This window comes from Vicugna pacos, chromosome 15 (assembly GCF_048564905.1).
Source record: "Vicugna pacos chromosome 15, VicPac4, whole genome shotgun sequence".
NCBI lineage: Eukaryota > Metazoa > Chordata > Mammalia > Artiodactyla > Camelidae > Vicugna > Vicugna pacos.
This window is the reverse complement of record NC_133001.1, coordinates 33,450,254-33,478,192: the sequence shown is the minus strand read 5'-3', so window position 1 is coordinate 33,478,192 and position 27,939 is coordinate 33,450,254. Positions and strand designations below refer to the sequence as shown.

The 27,939-nt window shown below is 44.6% G+C and overlaps 3 protein-coding genes across 15 annotated transcripts in view; 2 read left to right on the top strand and 1 right to left on the bottom strand.

Annotated features, from left to right (window-relative positions):
• TMEM178A (transmembrane protein 178A) overlaps nucleotides 1-8,943 on the top strand; it is a 48,574-nt gene extending 39,631 nt beyond the window's left edge. Inside the window, exon 4 of the mRNA XM_072937876.1 lies at nucleotides 7,949-8,943. Within this exon, the coding sequence (XP_072793977.1) occupies nucleotides 7,949-8,190 (242 nt within the window). The 3' untranslated portion in view covers nucleotides 8,191-8,943. The remainder of the gene's footprint in view (nucleotides 1-7,948) is intronic.
• Nucleotides 8,944-10,323: 1,380 nt separating this feature from the next.
• The window catches only part of LOC140685731 (uncharacterized), a 340,524-nt gene continuing 322,908 nt past the window's right edge, over nucleotides 10,324-27,939 (top strand). For 6 of the 10 annotated variants that reach the window (XM_072937856.1, XM_072937848.1, XM_072937852.1 and 3 more), the window contains exon 1: nucleotides 10,331-10,403. The gene's annotated coding sequence lies outside the window, so the exon portion shown is untranslated. Of the gene's footprint in view, nucleotides 10,404-11,033; nucleotides 11,097-20,057; nucleotides 20,199-23,702; nucleotides 23,741-27,939 lie in introns of those variants that run through there. The other 4 variants (XM_072937855.1, XM_072937849.1, XM_072937854.1 and 1 more) reach the window with 3 other exon arrangements.
• THUMPD2 (THUMP domain 2 tRNA and snRNA guanosine methyltransferase) overlaps nucleotides 26,191-27,939 on the bottom strand; it is a 39,353-nt gene continuing 37,604 nt past the window's right edge. For 3 of the 4 annotated variants that reach the window (XM_006211488.4, XM_072937837.1, XM_072937836.1), the window contains one exon: nucleotides 26,191-27,116. In XM_006211488.4, the coding sequence (XP_006211550.1) occupies nucleotides 26,792-27,116 (325 nt within the window). In that variant the 3' untranslated portion in view covers nucleotides 26,191-26,791. The remainder of the gene's footprint in view (nucleotides 27,117-27,939) is intronic. The other variant, XR_012059092.1, reaches the window with a different exon arrangement.

The following is a 27,939-nucleotide window of genomic DNA, read 5'->3' as shown; positions in this document are numbered from 1 at the left end:
GGATTTCTTTAAGCTTAATGGTCATGAGCAATCCCCCCCACCCCGCCTTCTTCCCTCCCTTTATTAGTGGAGCGCCCGTTTTCCTGACTCTTGTCCTCCCATCCATCAAAGAAGTGCAGATTCACAGGAAAGACCGCACGCCGCACTCTCCCATCAGGAATATGAACGTTGCTGAGGGCCAGACAAGAGGAAATCCTCAGTAGGAGTCGTTTTTAAAGACACTTTTAATATGGGTAATGCATGAATAATTTAGGATGCTCTTAGATAGAAAACAATTGTTGGCATTGAAATAAATCACAGGACCATAAAAGCCAGGCTTAGTGAGTGTTCCTTGGAAGGAGGAGGGGCTGGTTTGGTTTTAAATAAAAGGAGGAGGGGGGAGTTCAGTCTTGGGTGGGCTCAGGGGAGACCCAGGTGCTGAGTTCCTCCAGCGTGTCCCACCTTCCCCTGCTCAGCTCATTCTTGATCCATCTGCGGACTGTGAGGGAGAGAGGGAGAGAGGAAGAGACTAGCTAGTCCGGGCCGGACTAGCTCATGGCTCAGCAGGATTTATCATCAAAAGTCCCCGTGCAATTTAGGTAAACAAAAGCGAAACAAGCAGAGCAATAGCCATAGTAGCAAAAACCACAGCCACCCCTGAAGCACCCCAAACTTATAAACCTGAAGTTTGATAACCAGTCCAGAAGGACCAATGGACACAGCATTGTTTTTTTTGTTGTTTTTTTTTTTTTGCTTTTGATTGCCCAAACATTTTTTTTGGAATAAAGGGGAAATCCATTTCTAGATCCCACCACCTGAAAAATTAGGTTGTTAAAATTTTTTCCTTATTCTGGACCAAATCTTACCCAAATGTTTTGTCTCATAAAACACACACACACACACACACACAAACAAAACAAAAAAAGCCAACAAAAGAAATGAAATCAACAAGGAGCTACTATATAGCACAGGGAACTGTATTCAGTATCTTGTAGTAACTTATAATGGAAAAGAATCTGAAAAAGAATATATGTATGTAACTGAATTATTTTGCTGTACACCTGAAACATTGTAAATCAACTGTAGTTCAATTTAAAAAAAAAGAAAAGGAAAAAATGTTTGCAGCCATCATCACATGGAAAGTATGTCGTTTTCTGGGCTTCCATTTAGCATCGTAACCACAAGCATTCCCCATGTCCCTGTGTTGTTCTGTGTTTGGTTTTTAATAGCTTTTAGTCGCTGCGTGTTCTTCCATGGAGTGGATTTGCTGTGTTGTGGCCCCTTCCTGTGGGATTTAGGGAGGTTTGTTTCATTTCTGCTACTACAAATAACCCCTTTCCTTTCCCCTTCCCTTTGTAAACACTGAGATAACCATGTTAATCCACGGACTGAGATAAATTAGCAGTAGGACCTTCCTGTGTAGCAGCGGGAGGTGAGAGCAAATCAGGGTTAAAAGAATGTATTTTAATTAAGCACAAGTGTCTTCATCAGCCCTCGTCGGCGTCACTCCCACAGATTTCTGAGGCTAAACTTAGCCTCTTCTAATGCGCCGGCATCTTCATTCTCTACCTGAATTTATTAGCCAGACCTTCAATGAAGATCATCAGTGATGTGACAGTTTGAGATGTTCAGTGGAAAACACTCTCTCCTTCTGCCTTACTGCGCACAGACAGCCCTTGGTTACCCTCCCGCGGAGCAGTCAGTTCTCAGTCCTAGTCCCTGGGGCCTCTCAGGAGTCTTTCAGCCAGAGGACATCCCTCAAGGGCCCCAGATGTAGCCCTTTGACTTCGTGTCCTGTGAGGTTACACCCCCAGCATCACAGAGGCTTCCACAGAGGACTGAGGGAATAAGACTCGTCACCTAGCGGGAAGGGGCTGCCCATTTCCAGGCTACACTGCTTTCAGGCCCTGCGAGTGCGTATGTCCATCAACTTTAAGTGACGCCTTCTATGAGATTGCCATGGTGATCATGATGGCTTATTATAGGTTATAAACATAAATATGTTAAAGGGTTCATTTATTCAATGCAAACATTTTTAAATCCAATTTTTATGTCTCCCTTGTAGGGTTTAAATTATCTTTCAATATACTAAGAGTCTCAAAAATTGGAAAAAGCTTGGTCCTCCCTTTTTGGGGACTGCCATCCCTCTTCACAGGCTGTGCCCTGAGTGACCACGGCTGATGGGGCAGGGCCTTCGGGGCAGCAGAGAAGGAGACCAGCCCAGGCTGTCCCAGCAAAGCTCAGGGAAGGGGAACACCCATGTTAGGCAATCCTTTGTTTTACTTCAATATATTATATTAAAAAAAAAAGACTCCTTTGTAGATGTATTAAATTATCTAAGTTATCCATAGATTATGACCTAAAACTACAGGTCCTTAAAGACGTAGCTGACACCCTTGAGGCCAGGTGCGTCTTGGAATTTATTTTAGAAAGGTAATATAGCGTATACAGTCCATGTTATCTAACACCCCGAACAGGGTCTGAAATCAAATACATTAACATTTCTGTAGCAAAACATATGAATATTCACACTGAGTGAGATCAATAAGGACTATAAATAGCCTCATGTCACGTCAGGTCAGGATTTGCCACTCAGCGAGTTGGCTGCAATCTTTCAGAAGAAGAGCAGATGTTTTTTGAATTTAAGAATTGCAGAGTGTGGATTTTTGTATTCGATTTTTTTTTAAGGTTTGTCTATCTCATTAGTCCTGCCCAGTCATTTAGTGAAGGCAACTTAGGAATAGCTTTTTGAGAAATCTGTGTGAAAAGTAGCATGAGGCATTTTTTTCCTGGAATTGCAAAGAGACCAGAATGATGAGCAGACCGTCTTTTGAAGGAGTGGGAAAAAAAATCAATGTTTATGCCTTTGGGCATTACAGCTACGTTATTTATCAAGCAGGCTAACCAGGGTGAAGCCACTTCCACCCCTTTCTGCCTTTCAAGCATATCAAAGGAGGGCGGTCAGAAGACTGGGCCAAGTTACCCTAATTATATCGTATCAGCTGGCCATGGGCACCGTGAAGATTTTAGGGAAGGAAATTAGGTTGATGATCTGGGAGGGCAGCATACATTTACTTCTGTCCTGATTCGAAAATATCCCTTCCGGTCCCGTAATTCTCTGATATCACGGTATCTTCTAATTAAGAATATTGGCAGAAAACCTTTTAATATTTTATAAGAAAAGTAGCTGCATACAGAGCTCTGTAGAACCAGTAATTATTCACCCTTTTGAAGATGCTACCCGCAATAGCCAGGACTGAGTCTGGGACTTAGGAAACCCTTTCCCCTGGTGCCAGCACGCTGGCTGAAGAGTATCAGGGGTAGCAGCCCTAGGGAGCTCCTGCTGGTCAGGGGAGAAGCAAAGGGGCAGGCAACGCCTAAGAGGAGAAGGGAGGATTTTCAGGAAGGACTATTAATTTGACTTTGAACTTTTGGAATGCAAGGCTAGTGCCTTATGTTGTCATGCCCTCACCCCATATTTTGTAAGATTGCTACTGACAAAAATGCAACTTCATCTGAGAGAATTTGCTTTCCAGGTAAATCCTACAGGAAGCAATACGGGATGCACTGGTTCTTGGCTGTGTAGAACTCACCATATCGCAGAACTCAGTTTTGTTCAGTAGTTTTGCTGCCTCCATGTCCTCGGCACTATTAGACTCTGTGTGGGACTTACAGGAAGTCCGGGAGGTCTCCACTGCTTTTCGCTGAGATGCACACTGCACAGTTGAGTGGAAAGAACACTTGGGGTTCCTGATCACATCAACGTCAAACCAATGATGGCTGTGACCAACAAGAGCTTACTAAACTCAGCTACCTCTAAGATGGTCACAATTGGGTCTGGGACATAGTAGATGCTTGATAAATAACTCTTGAATAACTGATTAACATTAAAATAGTAAAATCTTGCTTAGGCCTATAAACGGAATAGAAATATACTTCATACACTGACTCCTCCTCCCCATGATGCTATCAGCTGAATCGTGCCCCACTCCGCATTCATGTGATGAAATTCTAACCCCTAGTACCTCGGGATATGACTGTATTTGGAGATAAGGCCTTTAAAGAGGTGATTAAGTCTAAATGAGGCCCTTAGGGTGGACTTATCCAGCATGACTGGTGTCCTTATAAGAAGAGGAATTTCAGACGCAGGTGGTTACAGAGGGAAGGCCGTGTGAAGGCACAGGGAGAGGACCACCACCGTCTGTAAGCCAAGGAGAAAGGCCTTGGAGGAAACCAGCCCCGCCAGGACCTGGGTCTCAGCTTTCCAGCCTCCAGAACTGTGAGACAGTGAACTTCTGTTGTCTCTACCACCCAGTCTGGGCTGCTTTGTTACGGCTGCCAGAGCAAACTAATAGACATGAGGACTGTGCACATGGAACCAAAATAGAGCTCCACAGTGTCAGAGCTGCCCTGAGACTGCTCACCCAGCTGCAGCTAAGATGTTTTCATCCTTTAAAAAACACTTTTTCTTAGTGCCTTCAAAGTTAGAAGGGTTTTTCTTTCCCCTCTTTAAGGTATCTTGAATGGGTTAGGTCTGTGTTACAAAAGCTTGTTGCATATGTTGGAAATGGTGCTTTGTCTCCTCTTTTTACGTTTCTTTGTAATAATTAGAAACAGTCCTGCCCATCCCACAAATAAGAGGGGTCACACCTATGTCGGCAGACCTCCTTACGATGTGAGGGTCTGGAGAGGGGGAACTCTTAGATATGCTCTTTTGTTCATCTTTGCTTTCCTATCCCCCAGAGCCACTTCAAGAGTATCTTGCAGGGAGAAAACATGTCACTGAAGACCAGCCTCTGGAGGCTTTTGTGGGAAGGGGGCGGGGCAGACAGAGGGCATATTTCCAGCTCATAGTACCTCCTCCACCACCTCCTCCCTCTCCTGAGAGAGTAAAGGCAGCAGGAAATAAAGCAGGTTTTCATCAAGATTTGACAATGCCTTATTCCAAAAAGAACTTAAGCCACACAGAGCTGTATATATTATTTCAAGATAAAATAAATACAAATAAGTAATATAAATAAGACAAAGGAGCAATCAGGTTTGCAAGGCAAGATGGAGCCAAAGGTGAGATTAGTAGCCAAAAAGCATGCCATGAAGTCCCCTGTTTGTGTCCCTGGTGGGCCACTAATGTAGCTTTAGGGGAGTTTCAGCTCTCTGGCATCTCGGTCAAAGAAAGACATTTTGTTAGTGACGTCATTCACAGTGTCCGTGACATCAGCACAAACCAAGTGCTCTGGGAAAGCACAGCTACTCAGGACACTGAGGGCAGAGAAGGTCATCCTGAGGTTAAATTCTCAGGTTAAGTTTTTTCTTAATCTTTTTCTATTCAGTATGAACTGGGATTGTTATGTTAACATTCATTTCACCAAAAGCAGTTTTATGGAGTGGGCAGGGGAGAGGTGCTAAAAGAATAAATGTTGAGGATAAAATCAAAAGGAGTTTGTGCAGAAAGAAAAATCCATGACATTCAATTTTGCTATTAGCTCCATAATATTGAGTACTAGATTCACTCCTATTTTGGGAAATGTTCTTGCTCTATTCTTGCCATATTTTGGGTAACAGAGTCACAGAAATTTGACACTGCAAGGGACTTCAGGAACCAAGTCCCCCGTTTTTTTCCCTAGATGAGGTTCAGAGAGGTTGGGTAACTTCAAGGTCACACAGTGATTAGTAATAGATCTGGGGACCAGAATATGTATTCCCTGCATCCCAGCCCAATGCATTTGGACATCAAAGGATGCTTAAAAGTCTTAGTTTGAACTCAAAATTTCAGAGGTCATTAAAACCTCGTTATTTGTAAAAAGCCTTGCTTTTAGGTATTCAGCCGTGTGCAGGCAGTTAAATGTAGAATAGAGTTGTTTTTCCTGTGAACAAGTCATTGTTCCGATATTCTTTTACCTGTTAATGCTCCAGAGATCAGTTTTTTCTAACTGGCTTGTTGTTCTGTTACCAGCACTCATTAGAAGGACCTCATTTATATATAAATGCTGTCTGTGTTTTGGTGCCAGTGAAAATATTCATGTAGATGTAAGAACGTTTGCTCTTCACAAAATTTGAAAAAAGCACAGGAGTATTCCTTTTTTGACTGGACCATTCCTTTATGAAATAATTCTTTCCATCATGATCTTTCTTTGGAGAACTCAAAAAATGTTATGTTTACTGTAATAATCCAAGAATAATCTAATAATAAAGCAAGAAGACAGGAGACAATGTTTTATCCTCTTTAGAAAAACAGAATCACTTTAGAGTTTAAAATAGCATTAGGCATAGAGTTAGGAAGTATCAAATTGCCTCAGATCAAGTGTCCTTTCATTTAAAACATTTCTTTTCTAAATGCACATTTGGAAAAAGATTCAGGCAGTGTGCCCTTATATGATTTGAGTGTAGGCAGAATTCTAGCACTTAAAAAATAGCATTGAGGTCATCTTTATTTCCTCCCAGTTGCTGCCTGTTCTGAGTTTGTTTTTCTGCTAGTGTTTATGATCCCCAAAGCTCTATGAAAAAGGGGTAGGGGAGTCTGTTACTTCGAGGCCTGTCTTTTCAGTCCCCAAATCTATGTTTCTGTTTCCTATGGAGATGCTGCTTAGATCCCTAAGGTTACCAAAGCAATTTTCCAGCCAATAGATGTAAACTCCATTGTACATGAGGATAAACCAAAGTATGAAAAAGAGATGTGTAGGACTCGGGGCAGAACTGGACGTTCCAATACTTGACTGGGTGCTGGTTTTTATATTTATCACACATCTTCAGCTCAGCAACTGCTTCATTGTGATCACATGCCCACTGAGGGTGAAATAGAAACATCTACATCCTTGAGTACTAAAAATCCTGCGTTTTTTGTTTTTGTTTTTTTAACTGAAGTACAGTCAGTTACAATGTGTCCATCTCTGGTGCACAGCACAGTGTCCCAGTCATGCCTATACATACATATATTCATTTTCATTTTTTTCCATTAAAGGTTATTACAAGATATTGAACATAGTTCCTTGTGCTATACAAAAGAAACTTTTTAAAATTTATTTTTATATATAGTGGCTAACATTTGTAAATCTCAAACTCCCAAATTTATCCCCTCCCACCCCCTTTCCCTGGTAACTATAGGACTGTTTACTAAGTCTGCGAGTCTGTTTCTGTTTCGTAGATAAGTTCATAGTGTCCTTTTTTTTTTTTTTTCCCATTTTGGGCTTTTGAAGCATTTTTTTTAAATCAGAATGCTGATTTTAGTGTTCTGAAAGGATGATTATACATAATGTGTTGGTATAAAAAAGTAAAATTTGGGGTCTGTCCCTTTTCCTTATGCCACCCAAATTACCTACATTCTGAATGGATGAATTATATGATCTTGAAATGTATGATGTCAGCTATTTTACATCAATTCCAACTTCCTGGCTTTAATTTATATTATTTAAAATCTTTTATTCATTTATTTAAAAAAAGATTTTTGAGGCCCTAGAATGTGCCAGGTGCTGTGCCTTAAAAAACTTGTAAAAATTCATTTCAGACATTTGTCATGGGCAACATGATAAATACTAATGATAATGGTTATTGAAAAAGAAAGCAGACTTTGTATGATGACTGCAACTGTCTAAAACGGTGTCAACTCAGGTGTAGAACAAAGGGAAATGAAAATCATTTGTAATAGGTTTCAGTGATTATAGAAGATTTTTTCCCCTTAAAAATAATTAAAATTTTTACCAAGTCATTTTTAAGAATAAAAAAACCACAATTCCAATATACATACCATTTAGTCAATAATTCTGAATAATTCAAGTTATCAGAATTTTCCCCTCTGTCTCTTTCACTCCTGCATCTCTGGAACCTCGCATTCAGTCTGGGCTGTAAAGGTTTTGCAGTGTCTGGACTGATCATCTCGTCCGTTGATCTGACTGTCACAAAGGCCTCTCTGGCATTTGCCGTGTAGCAGGCAGGACTGTAACCGATCATTCTGCTCTCTTTGTGTTATTTATAGGAATATTTTGCACCATTTCCCTCTGCACTTACGCCGCCAGCATCTCCTATGATCTGAACCGGCTGCCCAAGCTGATTTACAGCCTGCCTGATGACGTGGAGCACGGCTACAGCTGGTCTATCTTTTGTGCCTGGTGCAGTCTAGGCTTTATTGTGACAGCTGGAGGTCTCTGCATCGCTTACCCATTTATCAGCCGGACCAAGATCGCACATCTAAAGTCAGGCAGGGACTCCACGGTATGACTGTCCTCACTCAAGTTCATAGCTTGGTGGCCAGTCTACAGTGCAGATGACTCTTAAAGGGGTCAGACCGGAGTTCGAGTCAGGACCCCAAGCACAAAACAAAACGGTCTTTTACATTCCAGCCTGTTGCCTGCCAGCCCCTTCTGGATGACTGATATCAAATCATGCAAAACCTCCATACCTTTCTAAGGACAAGACGACTGTGGATTCAAGTGTTCAAGTGCTTTAATGACTCTTTATGCTTTGACTCTGAGGCATGGGGAGCAGTGCTATGTAACATTTCTGGGTTTTAAAGAAAAAAAGGAAACTGCAGTGGAAACATTTGTATGATTGCCGTTTATTTCAGAAAGTTTGTATATAACAATTCCCCGAGAGTCGTTTCTATTGGCAAAAGGACTCCTAACAAAGCGAGTGTAATTTTCTTGTCATCGTACCATGCCTGTTCAATTTTAACGCAGCACCTTCAGAACTTGTCCTAATGGTGTCTTGTTGTGTCAGCACCAAATACTTGTGCATTACTTGTGGATGTTCCTTGTCACAGGGAGATTCTTCTGTTGCTGCCTTATGTATTTATTTTTAATTGAAGTCTCTTCCCCGTCCTTGTACTAGAATCAAAAATCATAAGAAAACCCAATCAACCGTGGAAGAGCGAATCTGTAATACTATGCAGTATTGTTTGAAGTCCTATCTGTCGTTCAGCCTGTCTCTTTATGTTAACTGGATTTCTGCATTAAATGACTGCCCCCTTGTTAATCTGGGCGTGTTTTCCCATCTTTCAGCCCTGGCGCTACATCTCCCTAGCCCTTAGGACAGGCGAAGACTCTAAGACTCTCATCAGGCCGTATGGACTGCTTCATTTCAGTTAGGGCGGTCACTCTTATCTTTTGTAGCAACCACACACTTGCTAATTGATAAGAGATGTCGTTTTTCAAACTTCTTTTAAAAACCTTATTGTAGTATTTTGAGTTTTCTTCTCTGTTTACCATCTGCCTGGTATTTAGCCAGTGATAGATTCCTGGTCTCTGGCCTTATCCTTGGACCTCCTAAGCCAGTGGGTTTCAACCTTGGCTGCACACCAGAATCACCTGGTTAATTCTTTAGCTGTACCTAAACTGGACCCCACCCCAGACCAATTAATTCAGAATGTCTGCAGCTGGGTCTGGGTTTGAGTATTTTTGGAAAAAAAAACAACAAACATCTCAGATAATTCTGCTGTAGAGCTGGGATGGGAGCCACTGGACTGGGCCAGAGCTGCGGTCATCTCCTTAGTAGCTAACATTTATTTAGCACTTACAAATTTGCCAGTAACTGTTTTTTTCCAGGTATAATTTTATTTAATCCTCTTAAAAGTTCTATGAGGTAGTAGTGCTGGGCTACAAGCCTTGTAGCTGCCCAGCCTTGAGACCGAAGCAAGAGGCCGGAGAGAGACGTCAGTGGTTTATTGGACAGGGGATTTTACACATCGGAAGCAAGGTCCTGGAGCAACACCCCAGTATGTGCAACAGATGGCGGGCAGGACATGGCAACAGCCTTCACTACCCAGGGAGAAGGAGGCTACCATCTATAGGGGGAACTGACACCAGGTTGGCTCATCAGTTACCAGGGAAACCAGCAGCTGAGGCACGAGGCACGAGGCACGTCCCTCACAGCCCCTCAGGTTACCGAGGATCATGAGGGAAAATGCTGCCCTTTAATAAACTGGTAGATGAAGCTGTTCTGGCCTAAGGATTAGAAACATCACTGGGCGGGGCAGAGGGTGAGTGCATTCATGTGAGCAGGGTGTCTGGGAAGCAGGGGCTGGTCAAGCAGGGGATGCACAAAGAGAACCGCTGTCAGCTGAGGGATGCTGAAGAGCGTTTCCAGGAGGTGAGCTGCCCAACTGGAAGGTGTGAGGAGCGGGCATAATGCGCGAGGAGCCCACACGGAGCAAAACAGCACTTCATTGCATTACAAGCGGGTGGCGTGCGTGGTGGGCGGCGTTCAGGTGTATGCACTTGCCCTTTTATAATACCAGTGGCGCATGCGTAGTGTTCATAATGCGGACCCACGCTACTGGCGCATGCGTATTGTTCATAATGCGTAGTCACGCTACTAGCGCATGCGTACATTTACCTCTCACCAGGTGCAAGGTATTGTGAACTTCGGCCTGGGCCCCGCGGCCTACTCACTTAAGGCTGCCGACAGCAGCCATCCTGAGGGGCCCGACCTCACAGGTAGGAACTCTTACTCCATTTTCCTGATAATGAAGCTGAGGAGCGGATGCAGAACATTTGCTCATTTTTTTTCTATGTGTGGGTATAGGACAACATTAAAACCCTTCCATGGTGTTTCCTTATCCTTAAATGGATGGATGGGCACTAGCTAACTTCTGAGCTTTGCCTTCTAACTCATGCATTATCCTGGCTTCTACGTATGTGTGAGAAAGATGCTTTGTAAACTTGGGAAAGTTGCCACACCAGGAGTACAACACCGTTTCAGATTTTAATTCTATAAAAGATGCTTTTTTTTTTCTTCCCTTCATTATAAAAACAGATTGGGTACTCAAAAAAGGGTCATGATAATCTGCCTACCCCCCACCCAGAAATCAAGCCTGATTTCCAGGTGACAGTGTCCACATATTGTCACAGGAGCCTTTTGGAGGAGGTGGGATGATCTTGGTGACCACACAAGCTCTCACCGCGGCCCGTCGGTATATTCCCCAGCAATCTCTCAGGCCTGTTTAATAAACCCATCCCTCTGGAGGAGATCAGAGACATATAGAAAGGGGCAATTATTTTCATGTATTACTTACGTGGGAAATTTCCAAAGCAGAAGAGCTATTTCTTTGATGTTTTTATTTAAAGATCCCTGCAGAAGATGTCAAGACTCTTGAACATTTATATTCCAACCACCAAAGCGGCGTCTGAGTGAGTGACTTTTGAAGTTTCTGAGCAGCTTCCTGGGGCTTTGAGGTGTGAGTGGAAGACAGCCTGGGAGTGACAGAAGGTTGAAGGGTTCACACACCAGAAAGATTTGCCAAAAGCTAGGGGAGTTCACTTCGGATTCAAACGTGTGCTGGCGAGAGCCTCCCTGACTTCCAGCCAACGTGAGCTCAGAGCAAGGTCCCTTGCTCTCTGTTTACTGTCACAGAGTGTGAGTGAATGTTGTCGAAGTCAGGCATTTGGTCTCCAGTCCTTAGGCTTCTCTTTGGGGTGTTTTCTTAATTGGCTTGTGAATGGAGAGGGATGGAAATGGCTGCACAGCACTGCGTGGGGCAGGAGTAATGGAGACAGTTGTGCTTCCTATGTTCTCTCAGTCCCACCTCTGGTTGCCTGCCTGTAGCCAGACTTTTTTTTTTTTTTTTGCCTTGGGGAATTTTTGCAGGGCAGAAAGCAGAGGTAGCTGAGCTCTTTGAAGTGAGGATGCAGTGGGTCCAGAGGACTGACTTTGTGAATGAGAAGTGCTCAGGAGCATCCCGGAGCCTGGAAAGAGAAAAGGATGGCAGCCCTGTGATTGGCTGGGTCCACAGTGAGGGTGGCTGTGGGGTATCCAGAGATACAGGGGCCCTGGCACTCCCAACCATGGTTTCAGAGCAGCAGAATCAGGGCTGGGAAGGGCCAAGCCTTGGGAGGATGGGCTTCTCATTGGTAGCCAGTCTGACCCTTGGAAGGGCCAAGGACATTGGCACAGCTGTGTGTGTGTCCCCAGTAATAACTGAGGGCAAACTCCGCCCAGCACTACAAGAAAGGGCTTTGAGTAGGAAGTAAATGGATTTACAGAACACCTGGGATTGTAGACGAAGTGTTAGAGCAGGCAGATAGCTAGATATGAGCAGAGAAAGGGGGATGGTTGCATCTATCGGCAACAGAAGGATCATGTCCACTTGCTACATATAGACAACATTTACAAAAAAAAAGGGGGGGTGCTTTACCCAAAACCTTGATTACATGTCCATACGCCCCACGGGCCCTTCCTTTTAACAGTGTCTTCCTTGGTTTATCTGCAATGTTAGAACCATTGCCACTCACTCCAAGGGAACCCTGCCCACTCCTCCTCTGCAGCACCATGGACCCTTGACCATTAAAAGTCCAGGATGTAGGAAACTTACATAGAATGTAATTTCTCCATAGAAGTCAGTGTATCTTTCAATATTTATTGAATTCCTGCTAATGTGCCAAGAAGTATTCTAGGCACTTAGGAAATATCAGTGAAGCAAAACAGACCAAGGTTCTTGCTTCTGCGAAGCTTATTCTAGTAAAATGCAGTAAAATACAAGTTAAAAATTCACCCTTTCAAGCCCCACATGATTTCATAAATCCAGAATGAAAGTAATTCAACACAGTTATTAAGATAGATTTCTTCCGAATTAAGTTTTCACTGGCTGTGCAGTTCCCCTCATATCATTCTTTGAATCCACCCTCAGTAACGTGAAAAGTACATTATTAACTTTTTTTTGAGGGGGAGGGGTACATTTGCCTCTCGAAGATTTCCCATTTGAAACTTTAATCTGAGAATGACAGAGATGTACCGCAGGAATAAACCTCAGTCACCTGAGCTAAGGAACCTGGCTCCAAAGGTTATCTGAGCCCAAAGGCTACCTGAGCCAAGGACGGAGAGGGACCTGGGGTCCTAGAGACTCAGGAGGCCACAGGGTCAAGTTAACTGGCCCAGTGGAGGCCAGTGCATCTGGGGTGCAAATGCCACCCGGTCACTGCCTCCGGGTCTCTGCTCAGGCTGTTTCCTCTGCCCTGGGGACACCTCCCATACCGTTCTTTGGTCAAGCTGACCTTTCCCTGAGTCTCAGCTTCAACACAACAATCCTAGAAGCAGCCTTGAGCACACTACACAGTTTGAACCCTTTTCCCACCCAGTCACACTCTGCCTGCTAATCACCTGCTCACCCCTAACTGCATCATAGACTCTTGCAAGGTGTAAACTGTGTATTTGGGTTTTGTCTCCAGGGCTTAGCCTTGGACCCCGAGAGATACTCATGAATCTCTGCAGAATAAATGTATGAATTCAGAGTCATAAAGACAAACTCTCCTCTTGCCTGGACAGAACTGACTCCCTTAGCACCAATTTTAGGGAACCCATAAAAAAAAAAAATAGACAGTAGTGTAATAGGCTAAATGGAATGAGAATCTAGCTTGTCAAGAAAGGAAATCTCATTAGAATAATTAAAAGGACTATTAACCCAGACTAACTCAGATATAACTTGCAATGTGTTATGGATTAAGTACTATGGAACATTCATTTGATGGCTCAAACAGTATTAGGTTAGTAACGCAATATGGTTCTACACCTCAATTTCAAGCTTTCCCATTTACGTGCTGATATGTTTCACATCTCTAATTGGAATTCTGAAAGGCAGGCTTCAAAAATGATTTCCTTTGAATGCAAATAGCTGTACCTCCCGAGAACCTTTTACACTGCAGCATTTGAATTTCCCCCGGGCCGTGTCCTTTGACCAGAATTTCTTGCTGCAGGACGACCACAGATGCGTGAAGACGCTCAAGGCACCTTGTTGCATGCTGGGAGCGTGGTTATCGAGTGTATTTCCCCTTTTATACAACCCATTCTTTGCCATCCTTCAAAGCAAGATTTCTGATTGTTCTAAAACCTATTAGACTATGTCTTCATGTAGGGTCCACAAGAGGAAAACAAATTGGCTGGCTATAAAATAAGATACTTTGCTGTCTTATTTTTCTTCTCTGTTAGTATGTACTGTAAAATGCTGCCTGCCGTTTGTAAGGCCTTGGGCTACACATGGGCCTCTCTGCAGACAGGAGCTGAGAGAATAGTGGGCTGGAGAGGCGAGAGCAAGTGGGCAGTGGTGTAGGCGAGATTTCCAAGATAGGCAGAGCCCTGCTGACACTGTAAAAAAAAGGGGTTTTATTCTGGCCATGGAAGTCCTTAAAGGACAGCGGTGGGATCTGATTTCTATTTTAATGATGTCAAGGTTGTCGCTGGGTGGAGAGAATGGATTGGAAAAAGCCAAGACACGAGATGGAGAAGCCAGTTGAGGAAGCTGGGTGTTGCAGGAATCCAGGAGACGCGATGATGGCTACAAAGATGGCGATGAAGATGGGGAGAAGTGATATATTTAAGAAGTATTTTAGAGGTGGAATTGACAAGATGTGCTGGTAAATTGGATGGAGGGGGAAGGAAGGGACATTATCAAAGATGTGACAACGAAGCAATTTTTAGAGTTAGGTTATTTACTAAGAAAATTATGGTTCTTAAAAAGGGGATACCATAGCTTGAGAAAAGGAGAAAAAATACAAAGTTTTATGGCAAAACCAGTTAGGAAAAATCCTTTATTGAGTGGAGCCCAGGCTTGAAAAGCTGTAGTTGAGAATATGGCCCCATGACCCCACTGTACCTTCTTTTTAATTGATCCAATAGCCAGCCATGTCCTCTTTGGTTCCTAGTTGTCCTCCAGAAGCTGCTGATAACCAGGGTTGGCAAAGAGGATTCAGTATGAGTGTGAACTTGATCAATTAGTGGTGACTGGGAGGATTTCAGTCCAGCCACAGAGGGAAGGATGTTGTGATGGTGACTGAATGGGAAAGGCAGATGTCACTCGCTGGCCACTCCCAGCTTAAATCCCACGTGGTAGACTGTTGGCCCGCTCTCGTTAAGTTTCCATCACGTCTTAGGGCTGGCATTGCTGACAGTCACCAAATGCACAGACCACTGCCCCATCATCTGCTCATTCTGGGTGGCCAGGACTCAAATGTTGTCACCACCTTGAGCATGGGTTGTGAGGATGGATGAACTGTACCCTCAGGTTCTTTAGGAAACGTTCTATATCTTCATAGGACCATAGAGGTAAATTCCCTCAGTAGCTGGATAGATGTGGAGTGACGTCCTCTGGGGATTCTGGGAAGTGCATGGAAGCCTTGCTGGTGCAGGGGTTCATGGAGGCTCCACTAGAACCAGGCAAGAAGGGCCTGGGACTCCACTGACTGTGCTCCCAGAACACAGTAGGTCCCTCACCATCACAGACAGATGTCAAGCTCGGGACGTTTGGTTCTTGAATCATAAAACACCTTTTATTTTTATCCTCATGGCTTTGCCTGTCAGTCATGTTGACTGTGGTGAGGACCTGAATACTCGCTTTAGAAATCTGGCCGTGCCTGAGCTGAACTTCCCTGAGCTGTGGCATTAGTGGGCTTGAAACTCATTCCCCACAACCTAAAACACCTCACAGCTCATCACAGCGGCTGAAGCTGTTAAGCACAGCAGCCCGAAAAGAACCCAGACACCTGCATAAATTGCTGAGGTTTTCTCATCTCTCCGTAAGCCCTGGTTTCCATTTGTTAGTTCTGGATTCTATTTTTCGCTCAAAAACCACTTCCCTCTTTCAAAGCACTTGATTCTAAGAGGATGATGCTGGAGTCCCATTCCTGTCAATTCCTAGGTCTCCTTGCTCCTTGTAAATATTAGGCATAAAGAAGTGGGAAAGAGAGCTCTGATTCTCAAGGCCTCTCCAGTTCTGTCTCTCGACATTGATGAGATACCAAAGGGACTGACTGAGGTTCCTGAGGGGCTATTCCAGGCCACGCTCTTTATAAACCGTATCTTGTTTTTACAGCCCCTACTTTATAGACAGAGGAACTATAGTTCATAGAAGGTAAATCACCTTCCCTAAGGTACCAAGTGGCAGAACCAAGGTTTGGATGCTGGCCTGTTTGCTGCAAAGTCATTATTCTTTCCACTTTCCCACCTGACATCCGCATCACCTACCCGAAACCCAGCACAAACGCCAATAGTGCACTTTTAACCGTATGTGCGCTTATTTTCCAAAACTGTGTACAGCTAGGTAAGTTCACGTTCCCCCTCATTTTTCATGGTTCCCCTTGGAAGTTATGGCTCTGCAGTTTTTAATCCAGCTGCTGAATTTCTCCACCGGAGCACACACTGCCCTTTGTAACTCTGTAAAGAATGCCAGACCTGTTTTTATAAGCACAGCACCTCTCCTTACATGAGTGCCCTTCAGGAGCTCCTGTACTCTGCAGTCGCCTAAAGGTATGACAGCAATTTTAATTACTTTCTTGGCACTCCCCCCGACAGAACATTTTGAGAAATTCTCATGTCACTAGGGCGGCTCAAAGATTAATATTAAAGTGTGTAGGTCCTCTTTCCTTTGTCCTGTGAAAGCATTCCTGGTGGCTTTTTTAAAACATTAAATGAAAGTGACTATTCAGAAAGGAGGCTATCTGGTTAGAGACAGTGTAGGAACTCGGAGACTCATGAATTTTAGTCCTTGTGTTGTGACCGTCTTAATCTGTGGTCCTGAAAGTCAGTCATCAATTCTGAAACTCTGGTGTCATCCACGAGCTGATGTGCCTTGCAGGGGTGTTGGCAGTAACCACACTTTTAAGAAGCCCACAAAATACTTCAAACACTGGAAACTTTTATTTATCCAAGTTGAATGATTAGTAATTCTGAAAATATCGCATGAAATTACACAAACAGTAAAAGAAAGCCATCTGATACTGAGTTGAATAAGGATATCTTCCAAGTTTTTGAAATTACGAATCAAGGGGAGTTCTTCATTTTATATTTTCTCTTGAAGAGGTTGGTCTCTGTGCGGTAACTTCAAAACCAAACCAAACCAAACCACACCTTGAGACAGCCTTGGGAGGTATGTGGTAGTCTTATTGTCATCTTGTTGACAATAGTCTCTGAGCATTAACCCAAGATCTCTCAGCCAGTTTCTGGCAAGGCATCTACCCCTGCCCTGCCCGCCAGCAGATGAGCTAACTAGGTTTTGAGGTCCACAAAGTGTCTGTATTCTTGCAAATGTGTCGATGGAATGTCAGTCTCTGCTTTACGCCTCTGCTGTGACGACAGTAAATCGCTCTCCTGCCAACATGTTTCTCAAAGAAAGGGGACTTGGGAATTGAAACTAAACCAAGTGTGAAGGGTAATCTGGGGGAGACAACGCATGTGATTAAGGCAGTATTGATTCAGAAGATGAGCCAGTTTTTTTTTTTTTACATTTTTTATTGATTCATAATCATTTTACAGTGTTGTGTCAAATTCCAGTGTTCAGCACAATTTTTCAGTCATTCATGGACATATACACACTCATTGTCACATTTTTTCCTCTGTGATTTATCATAACATTTTGTGTATATTTCCCTGTGCTATACAGTGTAATCTTGTTTATCTATTCTACAATTTTGAAATCCCAGTCTATCCCTTCCCACCCTCTACCCCGCCCCCCCCCCCCCCGGTAACCACAAGTCTGTATTCTCTGTCCATGAGTCTATTTCTGTCCTGTATTTATGCTTTGTTTTTGTTTGTTATTGTTTTTTAGATTCCACATATGAGCGATCTCATATGGTATTTTTCTTTCTCTTTCTGGCTTACTTCACTTAGAATGACATTCTCCAGGAGCATCCATGTTGCTGCAAATGGCATTATGTTGTCGGTTTTTATGGCTGAGTAGTATTCCATTGTATAAATATACCACATCTTCTTTATCCAGTCACCTGTTGATGGACATTTAGGTTGTTTCCATGTTTTGGCTATTGTAAATAGTGCTGCTATGAACATTGGGGTGCAGGTGTCATCCTGAAGTAGATTTCCTTCTGGGTACAAGCCCAGGAATGGGATTCCTGGGTCATATGGTAAGTCTATTCCTAGTCTTTTGAGGAATCTCCACACTGTTTTCCATAGTGGCTGCACCAAACTGCATTCCCACCAGCAGTGTAGGAGGGTTCCCCTTTCTCCACAGCCTCTCCAGCATTTGTCATTTGTGGATTTTTGAATGACGGCCATTCTGACTGGTGTGAGGTGATACCTCATTGTAGTTTTGATTTGCATTTCTCTGATAATTAGTGATATTGAACATTTTTTCATGTGATTTTTGATCGTTTGTATGTCTTCCTTGGAGAGTTGCTTGTTTAGGTCTTCTGCCCATTTTTGGATTGGGTTGTTTATTTTTTCCTTATTGAGTCGTATGAGCTGCTTATATATTTTGGAGATCAAGCCTTTGTCGGTTTCACTTGCAAAAATTTTCTCCCATTCCGTAGGTTTTCTTCTTGTTTTATTTCTGGTTTCCTTTGCTCTGCAGAAGCTTGTAAGTTTCATTAGGTCCCATTTGTTTATTCTTGCTTTTATTTCTTCTAGGAGAAAATTTTTGAAATGTATGTCAGATAATGTTTTGCCTATGTTTTCGAGCCAGTTCTTAAGCAAAGAATTTTCCAAACAAAGCAACAAGTTTAAAAGAGTGCTCACAGGAGTGAGGAATGGTGTTCGAGAGAATTGGAGTGAGGGGGAAGGAAGAATGAGGGTGAGCAGCAGTGAGGTGGGCTGAGGGGTAAGGGTCCCACGGAGCCACTTGGGGCTGGATGTATAGACACCTTCTTCTCACAACCTTGCCAAAAGACAAAACAAACAAAAAACCCCAAGAAAACAGTTACTGTGGGGAGCCAGATGAGCCAGATGAGTGAATAATGCAATGGGTTAAGGTGAAATTTAGTCCAACTTCATTATTTTTAAAAGCAGTCAGCCTGCAGGTCTGTGATACGCCTACATAATCAAGAAGGGTGTCACGGAAAATGTCGAGCTTTTACCTGAGCTGCTGGTTCTGTGCTGCGTGATTCCATACATTATAATGTCAGAGGGAAAAGGAAAAAAAATTTCCCTCAGGGAGTCACAGTTGGAAATTTTTTTCTTTTTTCCGTTGTAACATGGGAGGGCATGGATTTGGGCAGAGCGAGAGGGAGCTTTGTCTGGCATCTGGAATCTTTCTGGCTCTGTTGACCTGGTTGGCAGATGGGCGTGGAAAGGAATTGTCATGTGGTCATTCACTTACCAAATCTGTATTGTGTGCCTAGTACGTGCCAGAGACTGACTTCAGTAGAGAGGGATAAACTGTGAGCAAGTCAACGAGGCCACTGTCTTCATGGAGCCGCCATTGTGATGGTGGAGAGACGGTCCACAAACAGACATGTCAGCTGTATGGAGAGAGATGGAGACAGCTAAGAGAATGGAGCATGAAGGGTGAGGTGGTGGCTCGTTTAGCTGGGGGGCCAATGATGGCCTCGCTAATAAGGGGACATTTGAGCAGAGAGCCTGGGCAGTGCAGGTGCATGGGGACTTGTCCAGGGAGAGAGGGCAGCAAGTCCAAAGATGCATGGAGCTTTGCACATTCCAGGGTCAGTAAGGGGGGCCGAACGAAAGGGAGCGTGTCAGAGATGAAGGAAGAGGGGTACCAGAACAAGACTTGGGGTTTTCTTCTGAGGAAAATGAAAAATCACTAGGGGGTTTTGAGCAAGAGAGTGATATCATCTGATTTACAGAAAAACAAAAACAAAAACCCCTCTGGCCCAGTGAATTACTTTTCTTTGCTTCTCATGTTAGTACCCAGAGCCCAGGCCTGGGCACTTGGATCCCCCTGGCAGAATTTATGGTCAACATGCCCACTCTCCCAAGGTGAACTCAGTCTCAAATAGTGTAGACATATCCAGGGCAGGAGCCACAAAAGGGCAGTTAGAAGGATGACCACTCAGTGCATAAGAGACCGGGGCAGGCAGGGAGCGGACCTGGAGTCATTGTTCTCATTTGTTACACACTTGGGAAGGCAGTTATGCACTGAAGGAACGTGATGAAAACTGACAATATTAAATGCTTGTGGCATCCAGATGGCAAAATAACACTGCAAATTCCTGATTCTCTAGAACATAATAAGTTCATAGAGTGTAAGTAAAGACGAAGCTTACCACACCTAGGCATGTTTTCAGTTGTTTTTTTAACTTTCAAAAAAATCCATTACTTTTCACTGTCAAGTATTTGCCTGGACTCTGTTCATCTTTCTCTCTCTGTCAAGCTTTTTCAGAGAGTGGTTTTATCCCTCTGTTTCCAGGGGTCAGGGATAGCCCTATCTGTCAGACACTGGGACCTCCGCATGGTGCCCTCCTGCTCCCTGCCTGCCTCTCCTTCTAGACAGCGGTCACAGCAGCATTGCGGGTGAGGTCCCTTAACCAAGGAGCACCCCCAGAGCCTGTCACGCAGTAAGCACTCAGAAATGCCTGCTATATGAATGAGTGAAGGAGCAAATGAATGAATGAAAGAATAAGACAATCGAAAGGCTATAAACACTATGGGAAAATACCTAGGGCTTTGTATATGAATGAAAATGCATGAAAATACTCACTTAGGATTTCTTTATTACCAGGATTTCTCTGTTAAGACCTTGCTTCTCACCTAAGTTTTGTCCAAAACTTCCTTGCACAGCATCTTGAACAGTCATATTGCCTAATATCCAAGTGCCTCTTGAAAAATCAACATATTTTGAGTCCCCAGTGAGACTTAGCTTTCGAGGTTATGTAGGAAGTAGGTAGGGGTCTCCCCTGAGAGTTGTCTGTCTCTCAAATGGCTTTCTGGGTGTTCCTTTGATTTACTGTCCTCAGATCCACAAGCATTTGTTCCCTTCTAATAGGAGCCAGTTTAATGTAGTTCGAGTAATATGAACTGTTCTTGGGTGCCACACCCTGTGCCAAAGCGGAGGAAATACTGTAGAAAACTCTTAACTAGAAGATAGCCTCAAATTTTGGAAGATTTTCAAAAAGATTTATTGGCTTGCGCATTTGTTAAAAGATATTTTAGCAGAAACTGAAACCATGATTTAGTTCTGCCAAATACACAGAGATACTTAGAAGCACTGCCTCTCATGATCACCACCACTGTCATTCACGTCAATGAAGAAACACATTTTTAACACATTTTTTTTTGCCATTTGCTGCATCTTGGTTACCGACATAAAAGATGTCCACCTTTACATATTTTTTTTTTCTCCTGAAGATGCAAGTAAGGCTTAGGCACAGAATGAAAAAGACTGTATTGTCCGAAATCTTTGAGAGGCCAAAATATTAAAAGTAATTTGGGGTGGGGGAGGGGCGGCAAAGAAGATACAGTTGAGACCAGGAAAATAGCAGAAGGGCACATGCCCAATATGTGGGAGCCTCGCACTGAGAATGAGATGGGCAGGGCCTGCCTGATAGGAGTGGGCTTCAGTAACCGCTACGTGGGACGAGGTTCCCAGCTGCAATGGGCAGAATCTGCTCTAGGTCGTTTAGCAGAAAAGGAGTTCCTTAAAAATATACATATATGAAGGTGTTCAAGAGGGCAGGAAATGAGTCTAAGTGGCAATACAACTAGGAACGCCTTCCAAACCCTGTGACAGAATTGTTGTCACAGTGACCCACTGCAGCCTCTGCTGCGTAGCCACACTACAGCTGGCACCACTGCTTCTGGATCTGGAACCCTGCCCTCTGTCCCTGCTGACTCCTGAGGCCAGGAGCTTCTGCTGACGTCCTTCCAGGCAGTGGGTTCCGTTATGGTGCCTGCTTCGTTAGAAGTGCTGGGTTAACAGCCATCCCTCCCACTTTCACCCCTTGGTCCCTTTATTCTGACTTTGGGAGAAAGAGCACCATCTACTGGTCGCTGGTTCATCCTGCAGGGAGGCGTCTCACCCCCTGGAGGAGTTCTCTCTGCCTGCGCAGGAATTGTGTTCAGTAGGCTGTTCTGCCCTGCCATTAAGCCTTCTGTTTCAGGTGATGGGGTAGATGGTAAGAACAGAAGTCCTATGAGCAGAGGTCTGCTGTCTTACTCACATCACTGTAACTGAACTCTGGTGGGAAGCATTGCTGCAGGGAAGTAAATGATAGTAAGCAAGGCAATTAAGTCCCTGAAAGGCGTGGCTGGCCTGGAGAATCCAAGTCCAGAGTGAGCAGTTCTTCCAGTGAGGACGAATTACTGCCCTCTCTGCAAGGGGCATTCCCGCCTGGATGTGGGATTATAATAAGTCTAGGTTGGTTGCTGCTGCTGAAAACGAATCAGCAGGGGCAGTAGGCACATCAGCCTTGGTGAGGAGTCCTTGTCGGGCTAATGCACTATCCTCATCCCTGACACCATGGCCACCTTGTCCACGAGGCCACCGAGCAAGCGTGGTTGAGGAAAGGGCACAGGGCAGGCAGTCTGCCACCTGAATACTTGGAATCTCATCCTTGATGGGAACTCTTGACCATTCCAGTGGTCAAGACACAAATATGCTCCCATATTGAGGCTGGTTCTGACATGTGCATCAACTTTCCTCTTCCTCAGACCTCCTTTCCTGTCACTGACCATCCTTTTGAACTGGTAGCCATTGCCCGTGACAGAGGGGGCTACTGCATCTCAGGCTGTCTCTCTTTCCCAGCAAAGTGTAAAACGTGGACCACTCTGCTCCTAGGAGGGTCTCCTTTCCCTGCTGTCCCTCAGCCCCACGTGGGACTCAAATGCCCCAGCAGTTAAATGCCACCAGGTACCAGCAAAACTGGCAGGGCCATCTGCAAACCAGACTTGACTTTCATCCTTGGTGAACTGCTCATGGGAACTCCTCACAGGGACCCTGGTCGTGAGGGAGGGGAGCTGCACAGCTGGCGGGAGGCACAGGGCTGGATAAGGTCCCAGCAGCTCACGAGGACAGTCAGCTGTGCACACTCAGTGCTGATACAATCCTCTCCCAACTGATGGGGGCATGCTGCCGGGCTGGGCGCACTGTCCTAGCTTGGTTGATCAAATCACAAGATGGGCAGTTCAGGTCACATGGTCACCTAGTGTTCTGTGGTCAAGCCCTCTGTAGCAAGAGTTATTTCTGAAAGGAGAATGATTGCTTGCCCAAGAGAGCTTGGCTGTGCTCCAGAAGCGAAGAGGATGCATCTGCACTCCCCCTACTGGGACTTGCTGCGGGCTGCACACAGCATCCAGGCGGTTCACAGACACTAGAGCACTGTTCGATCTCCTGGGTCATCAGGGCAAAACAGCTGAGTACAGAGGGCCCTGGACCAGCTGGAGAGCCCTCTCCTGCCCCGGCCTCCGTTAAAAGTAAATGAGTTACAGCAGCAGACCCAAAGCTGACATAGGTTGCCTTCAGATGCCAAAGAAGTCCATAGTTCAGTGGTAGAGTGTGTGCTTGGCATGCACGAGGTCCTGGGTTTAAGCCTCAGTATTTCCATTAAACGAAAGAAGTCTACCAAGCATCTGTGCCTCTTTAACGGCACAATACCTGCAATTCCTAACAAAGATACGGTATGTTTGTGTTTGGCCATTTGGGTAGGAAGAGGGAGCCTCGGGAGTATGTGAACTTGGCCCTCCAGCGAGAGACAACCTTTCTCCACGGTTCCGAAGCCATTGTGGGGATTCTTTTACTGTGGAAGGGAGCTACTCCAACTATGGACTCAGGCACTGGGGAGATGGCCACATACCTTTTCACTGAGAAAAACTGAAGCAGTCAGAAGAGAACGTCCACTGTCTGCCACCGCCACATCCGCCCGCCTTCCAGCACCTGTGCCCGCTTGCAGCCTGTGCTCCCACACTGCGCGTTTCTGTAACGAGCGCCGACTCAATTATTATCGCTCAGTAGGGGGATGATGTCACTGTAACGTGAAAATTGGGTTGGATCGTAAGTGATTCCCTTCCCAGTACCTTAATATATTGTTCCTCCAGATAAGAGCAGCTGAACGTGAAAGCCACCAACGGGATGAGCTGACAGGGCGAGCTGCGGAGGAATAAGGTACTTTACATAAGGCCCGCCCACTGCGCCTTCGTCGGGTCAGTTTCAACACAGGCTCTGTCTTGGGAATGCTGGTTGTGCAGTTAAGCAGCTCCTACCCTTCCTTCCACCAAATTCCATCAAGCTGTGTTTGTCCTTTTCTTGGAGCTGTGGAGTGTTAGGAATGTAAAGTTGTTTTTTTTTTTTTTAAACTGTGTTAATTGGTGTTTCTGATAGTTGCGCAGCGTGCAAAGTTGGATAGGTTTGGAATGGTCTGCCGCAACCCTATTTTCCCCATCAATTCTGTTATTTTTAGCACATGAATTTGTGAATGACAACATTTTCAGGAGCACGCTTATCATGTTGCTGCAGAAATGCCTGTATGCTTCTTCCCTAATATAACCATGGAGAAATTATTCATGCTCTTATGTAAAGCTGATTCCTCCACCTGTGGCCGGCATTCCATCCCCTAATTCAAGGACACGGCTCCAGCATTTGTCCCCCTTTTTCTAGATCATCAGGTTTTCGTCTTTCCTGGAACATTCTCTTCAACATAAAAAAGCATGTGCTACTTCTTCCATCTTACAAAAACAAAAAACCCAAAAAACCCAAAACCCCTCATTTTCTTGATTCCACTCCCCCTACCAACCTACTACCTCCCTTCTTTACTCCCTTTACACCAAAACTAGTTGAAAGAGTTGCCTGTACTCACTACCTCTGGCTCTTTTCCTATTTTCTTGTAAGTAAGCCCAATCCAGTCTTGTTTTGCTCCTTCTCCACTCCACCAGAACTCCCACTGGCAAGGTCGCTAATAACCTCCCCACTGCTAAATCCAATGGTCAATTTCCAGTCCTTATGAGAAGGATTAGCAGCATTTCCTGGGTGATTGCTCCCTCCTCCATGTTCTTTGTTCATCTGCCTTCTAGGCAACTGCCCTTTCCTCATCCTGCCTCACTGGTTGTTCCTTCTCAGTCTCCCCTGGAGATTACTCTTCTGACCTCTGAGTGTTGGAGGAACCCAGGGCTCAGCCCTGCTCCTCTTCCTCTTTCTCCTTCACTCAGTCCTTTGTCGATCCCATCCAGTATCATGGCACCTGTACGCAGCAAATCCCCAAGTTTCTAGCTCCGGAGTAGAACTTCTGCTCAAATTGCAGACTCACCTGTTCAGTTGCTTACTCAGCACCTCCACGTGGATGTTTAATGCACGTCTGAAAGTTAGCAAGTCTAAACCTGAACTTGTGAGCTCTCCCACCAAGCTGGCCCCTCCTGTAGTCTTTCCCTGATTGGTTGACTGGGAAACTCCACTGTGCCAGGTGCTGGCCCCAAATGTTAGTCATTCCTGCCTCCTCTTCATCACACCACACATCAAACACATCAGTAGATCCTGCTGATTCTACTTTCAAAATGTATCCAGAATCCACCTGGGGCAAGCTACCGTTTTTCTCTTGCCTGGATTATTGCAAAAAACTCCCAAATGGCCTCTCCGTGTCCATGCCTACCTCCCTACAATCCACTCATGATACGGTAGTCACAGCATCCTGTAAAATGTGTGTTAGACTGCTACTTGTTCCAAACTCTACAGTGCTTTTGAGTCAAAGTCTTTTAATTGTCCTTAAGGCCCGCTGTGGTCTAACCCACCACTGCCTCCTGCCACTCACTGCCGCTTTAACCTCTCATTCTCCCCTCACTTGCTCTACTCCAGCCACATCTGCTTCTCTGCTGTTCCTTGAACACATCAGACACTCGCTCACCACAGGCTGTTACATATGCCTGAAACACTCTTCCATGTCCTTTAGGTATTTGCTCCAACCTCACATTCTCACTGAGGCTGGAGCTATTTAAATGCCAAACACTTCTGTCCCCACCCTCCTGTCCTCCCGCATCACTGCTCATTTTCCTCTACCCCTGCAGTGCCCCTCCACCTACCTACCATCTTCTAACCTGTCAAACACATTACTTATGTCTACTGTTTCTTACCTGTCTTCCCCACTAGGTTTAAGTCCTGTGAGGGCAGGGATCTGTTTGGTTCACTGATGTGCTCCAAGGGCCTAGAACAGTGCCTTGGCAGATAGTAGGTATGTGATAAATATTTATTCTGTGAATACGTGATAGGCTCCAGTCACACCAGGCCTACTGTGAGGGGCTCTCAGGTGAAAATTCCACTTCTCATCTGTGCCCCACTAATCCTACTCTGACCAGTGGACCTTGATACTGGGCCAAAGTTATGTGCCACACCCTAGCTGGAAAACAAGATTTGCTTCCATTTTGGAGAGCTGGGATTCATAAGGTGAGAATTTTCCAAAACGTGGGAAGGTTGTTCAAATGGTACTAAAGCAGCCATGAAGCTAAGCCACCACATGAAGCTACTGAAAGAAAAGAAATGAAATGATATTTTTCATCAACTTCCTGTTTCTTCAAGTAGTGAACACAAGGAATGCCTTTTTTTTAAATCAGAATGAGGTCACAATTTATTAATGCTTTCAGGAAAAAAGCAAAGTTTATTTTTCATGTTGAAGGACACTGGCTTAATTCACATTGCTCTTACTCCCACTGACTTGTGTATGGCACATACACAGTGTATTGCAAACACAAGTTAGTTTCATTCCAACGGAGAAGAAAATTACAGGTTCAAAAAATCAAGTTTAATATCAAAAGAAGCTGATGTCAAAACATGAAAGTTTCTACATTTCAAAAAATCTGATGGTGAAAACATTACCAAACGTGTGATGACTGCCATATACTTTATGGTGAGCCTCTAAAAACTTTGGTTTTGAAGTTGAAGCCTCTGCTCAGAAACAGTGCAGGCAGAGCTGATCTTTTCACATTCTGACGAAAGGCAAAGCTTAAGAGTCTGTTAGTTCACATATATATTAATTGTTCTTTGTCAGAAACATCCTTTAGCATGTGAAGTAGAAGCTCTTATTAAGAACAAGTGTCCAGCAGCCCCAGCCCCTGTCTTAGGGGTGTCTGTTTACTTGGAACCCTCTGGCACTGTCAAGAGTTCACAGAAAACCACCTTCTGCTGCTGTACAGCTGGCATAGGACCTGAACCCAGCCTACGGCAGCAAGCCTGCTATGGTCCAGGAGAGTGCAGCTTCTTATATTTGCACATGAATGCATCTGTTTTTCCCAGGCTAACTTTGTAGCATTCCACTGGCACCAAAGAGCCAAATGGTGGCATTCTGTCCAAGGAGTCCTGGTTACTGGCTGCGAATGAAGGTGACACTGGGTCTGATATGCCAGTTTTCCCCTCAGGATTCAAGCACTCTTCACTCCCGGGTTCACCTGCGTGGCCCTCCCTACAGTTCAGAGGGATGCTGGTCCCTCCGTGATCTCTAAGGCGCCTGCAGTGATCTTCGCTGAGCAACAGCACGGCGGTTCCACCAATGTGAAGCACTCTGCGACAAAAAAATGATAATTGGTATGAGTGTTTCTTTCTTCGCAGACAACAAACAATCCCACTTTGTTTAAAATATTTGGTGTTTTTAATTTGAAATTTAATTTTATGTATTTAAATACGAGGATTTTGATAATTAGGTAGTATCTTCCATAATGCATATTCATTATAGTAATTATGAAATCACTAGTACAGATCTGCTTTAATTATCTATTTTTACTCTATTTAAAAGGCAAGCCTCAAAGTAATTTGTAGTCACAGTCTAATAAGTGATTGTACAAAGGAAAAGCAAATGAAAGAATCCAAAGGAATCAGCGTGTGTCAAAGGCAGTAGGCTGATAGCAGAGTAAAGTCAAGGGCAGGAGTGAGGACAGGAACAAAGAAAGGGCAAGAGGGGAGATCAGAAGAAGAAGGAAGACCTTGAGACGTCAACTGGTGGAGGAGAATTCGTTTTTTTAATCCTTTGACCGAAGTCTGAATGGCACTTCTGTGGAAAAGGTGCCGAATGACATACAGTCCCCTGAGTTGCTAAAGCGATGACCGAACAGCGGGAGAGGCAAGTAAGTGAGGAGTGAGGAAGTGCGGCGAACGCCACCACCGGGCACATGTGAGGCCTGCGGGAACAGTTTCGGCGGCAGTCGGGGAAATCCCCAGAGGATGGGATACCTACCCGGGGTGTCAAGGACCAGCAGGAGTGGGCTGGGCGGAGGGACCGCTGGGGACGGGGGCACGGGGGTCCTGGAAGCAGAGAGCAGCAAAGGCAGGAAGAAGTGAAGAGGAGGAGCGGCATGTAGTTCAGCTTGGGGGCGAGCCACAGGCTGGGG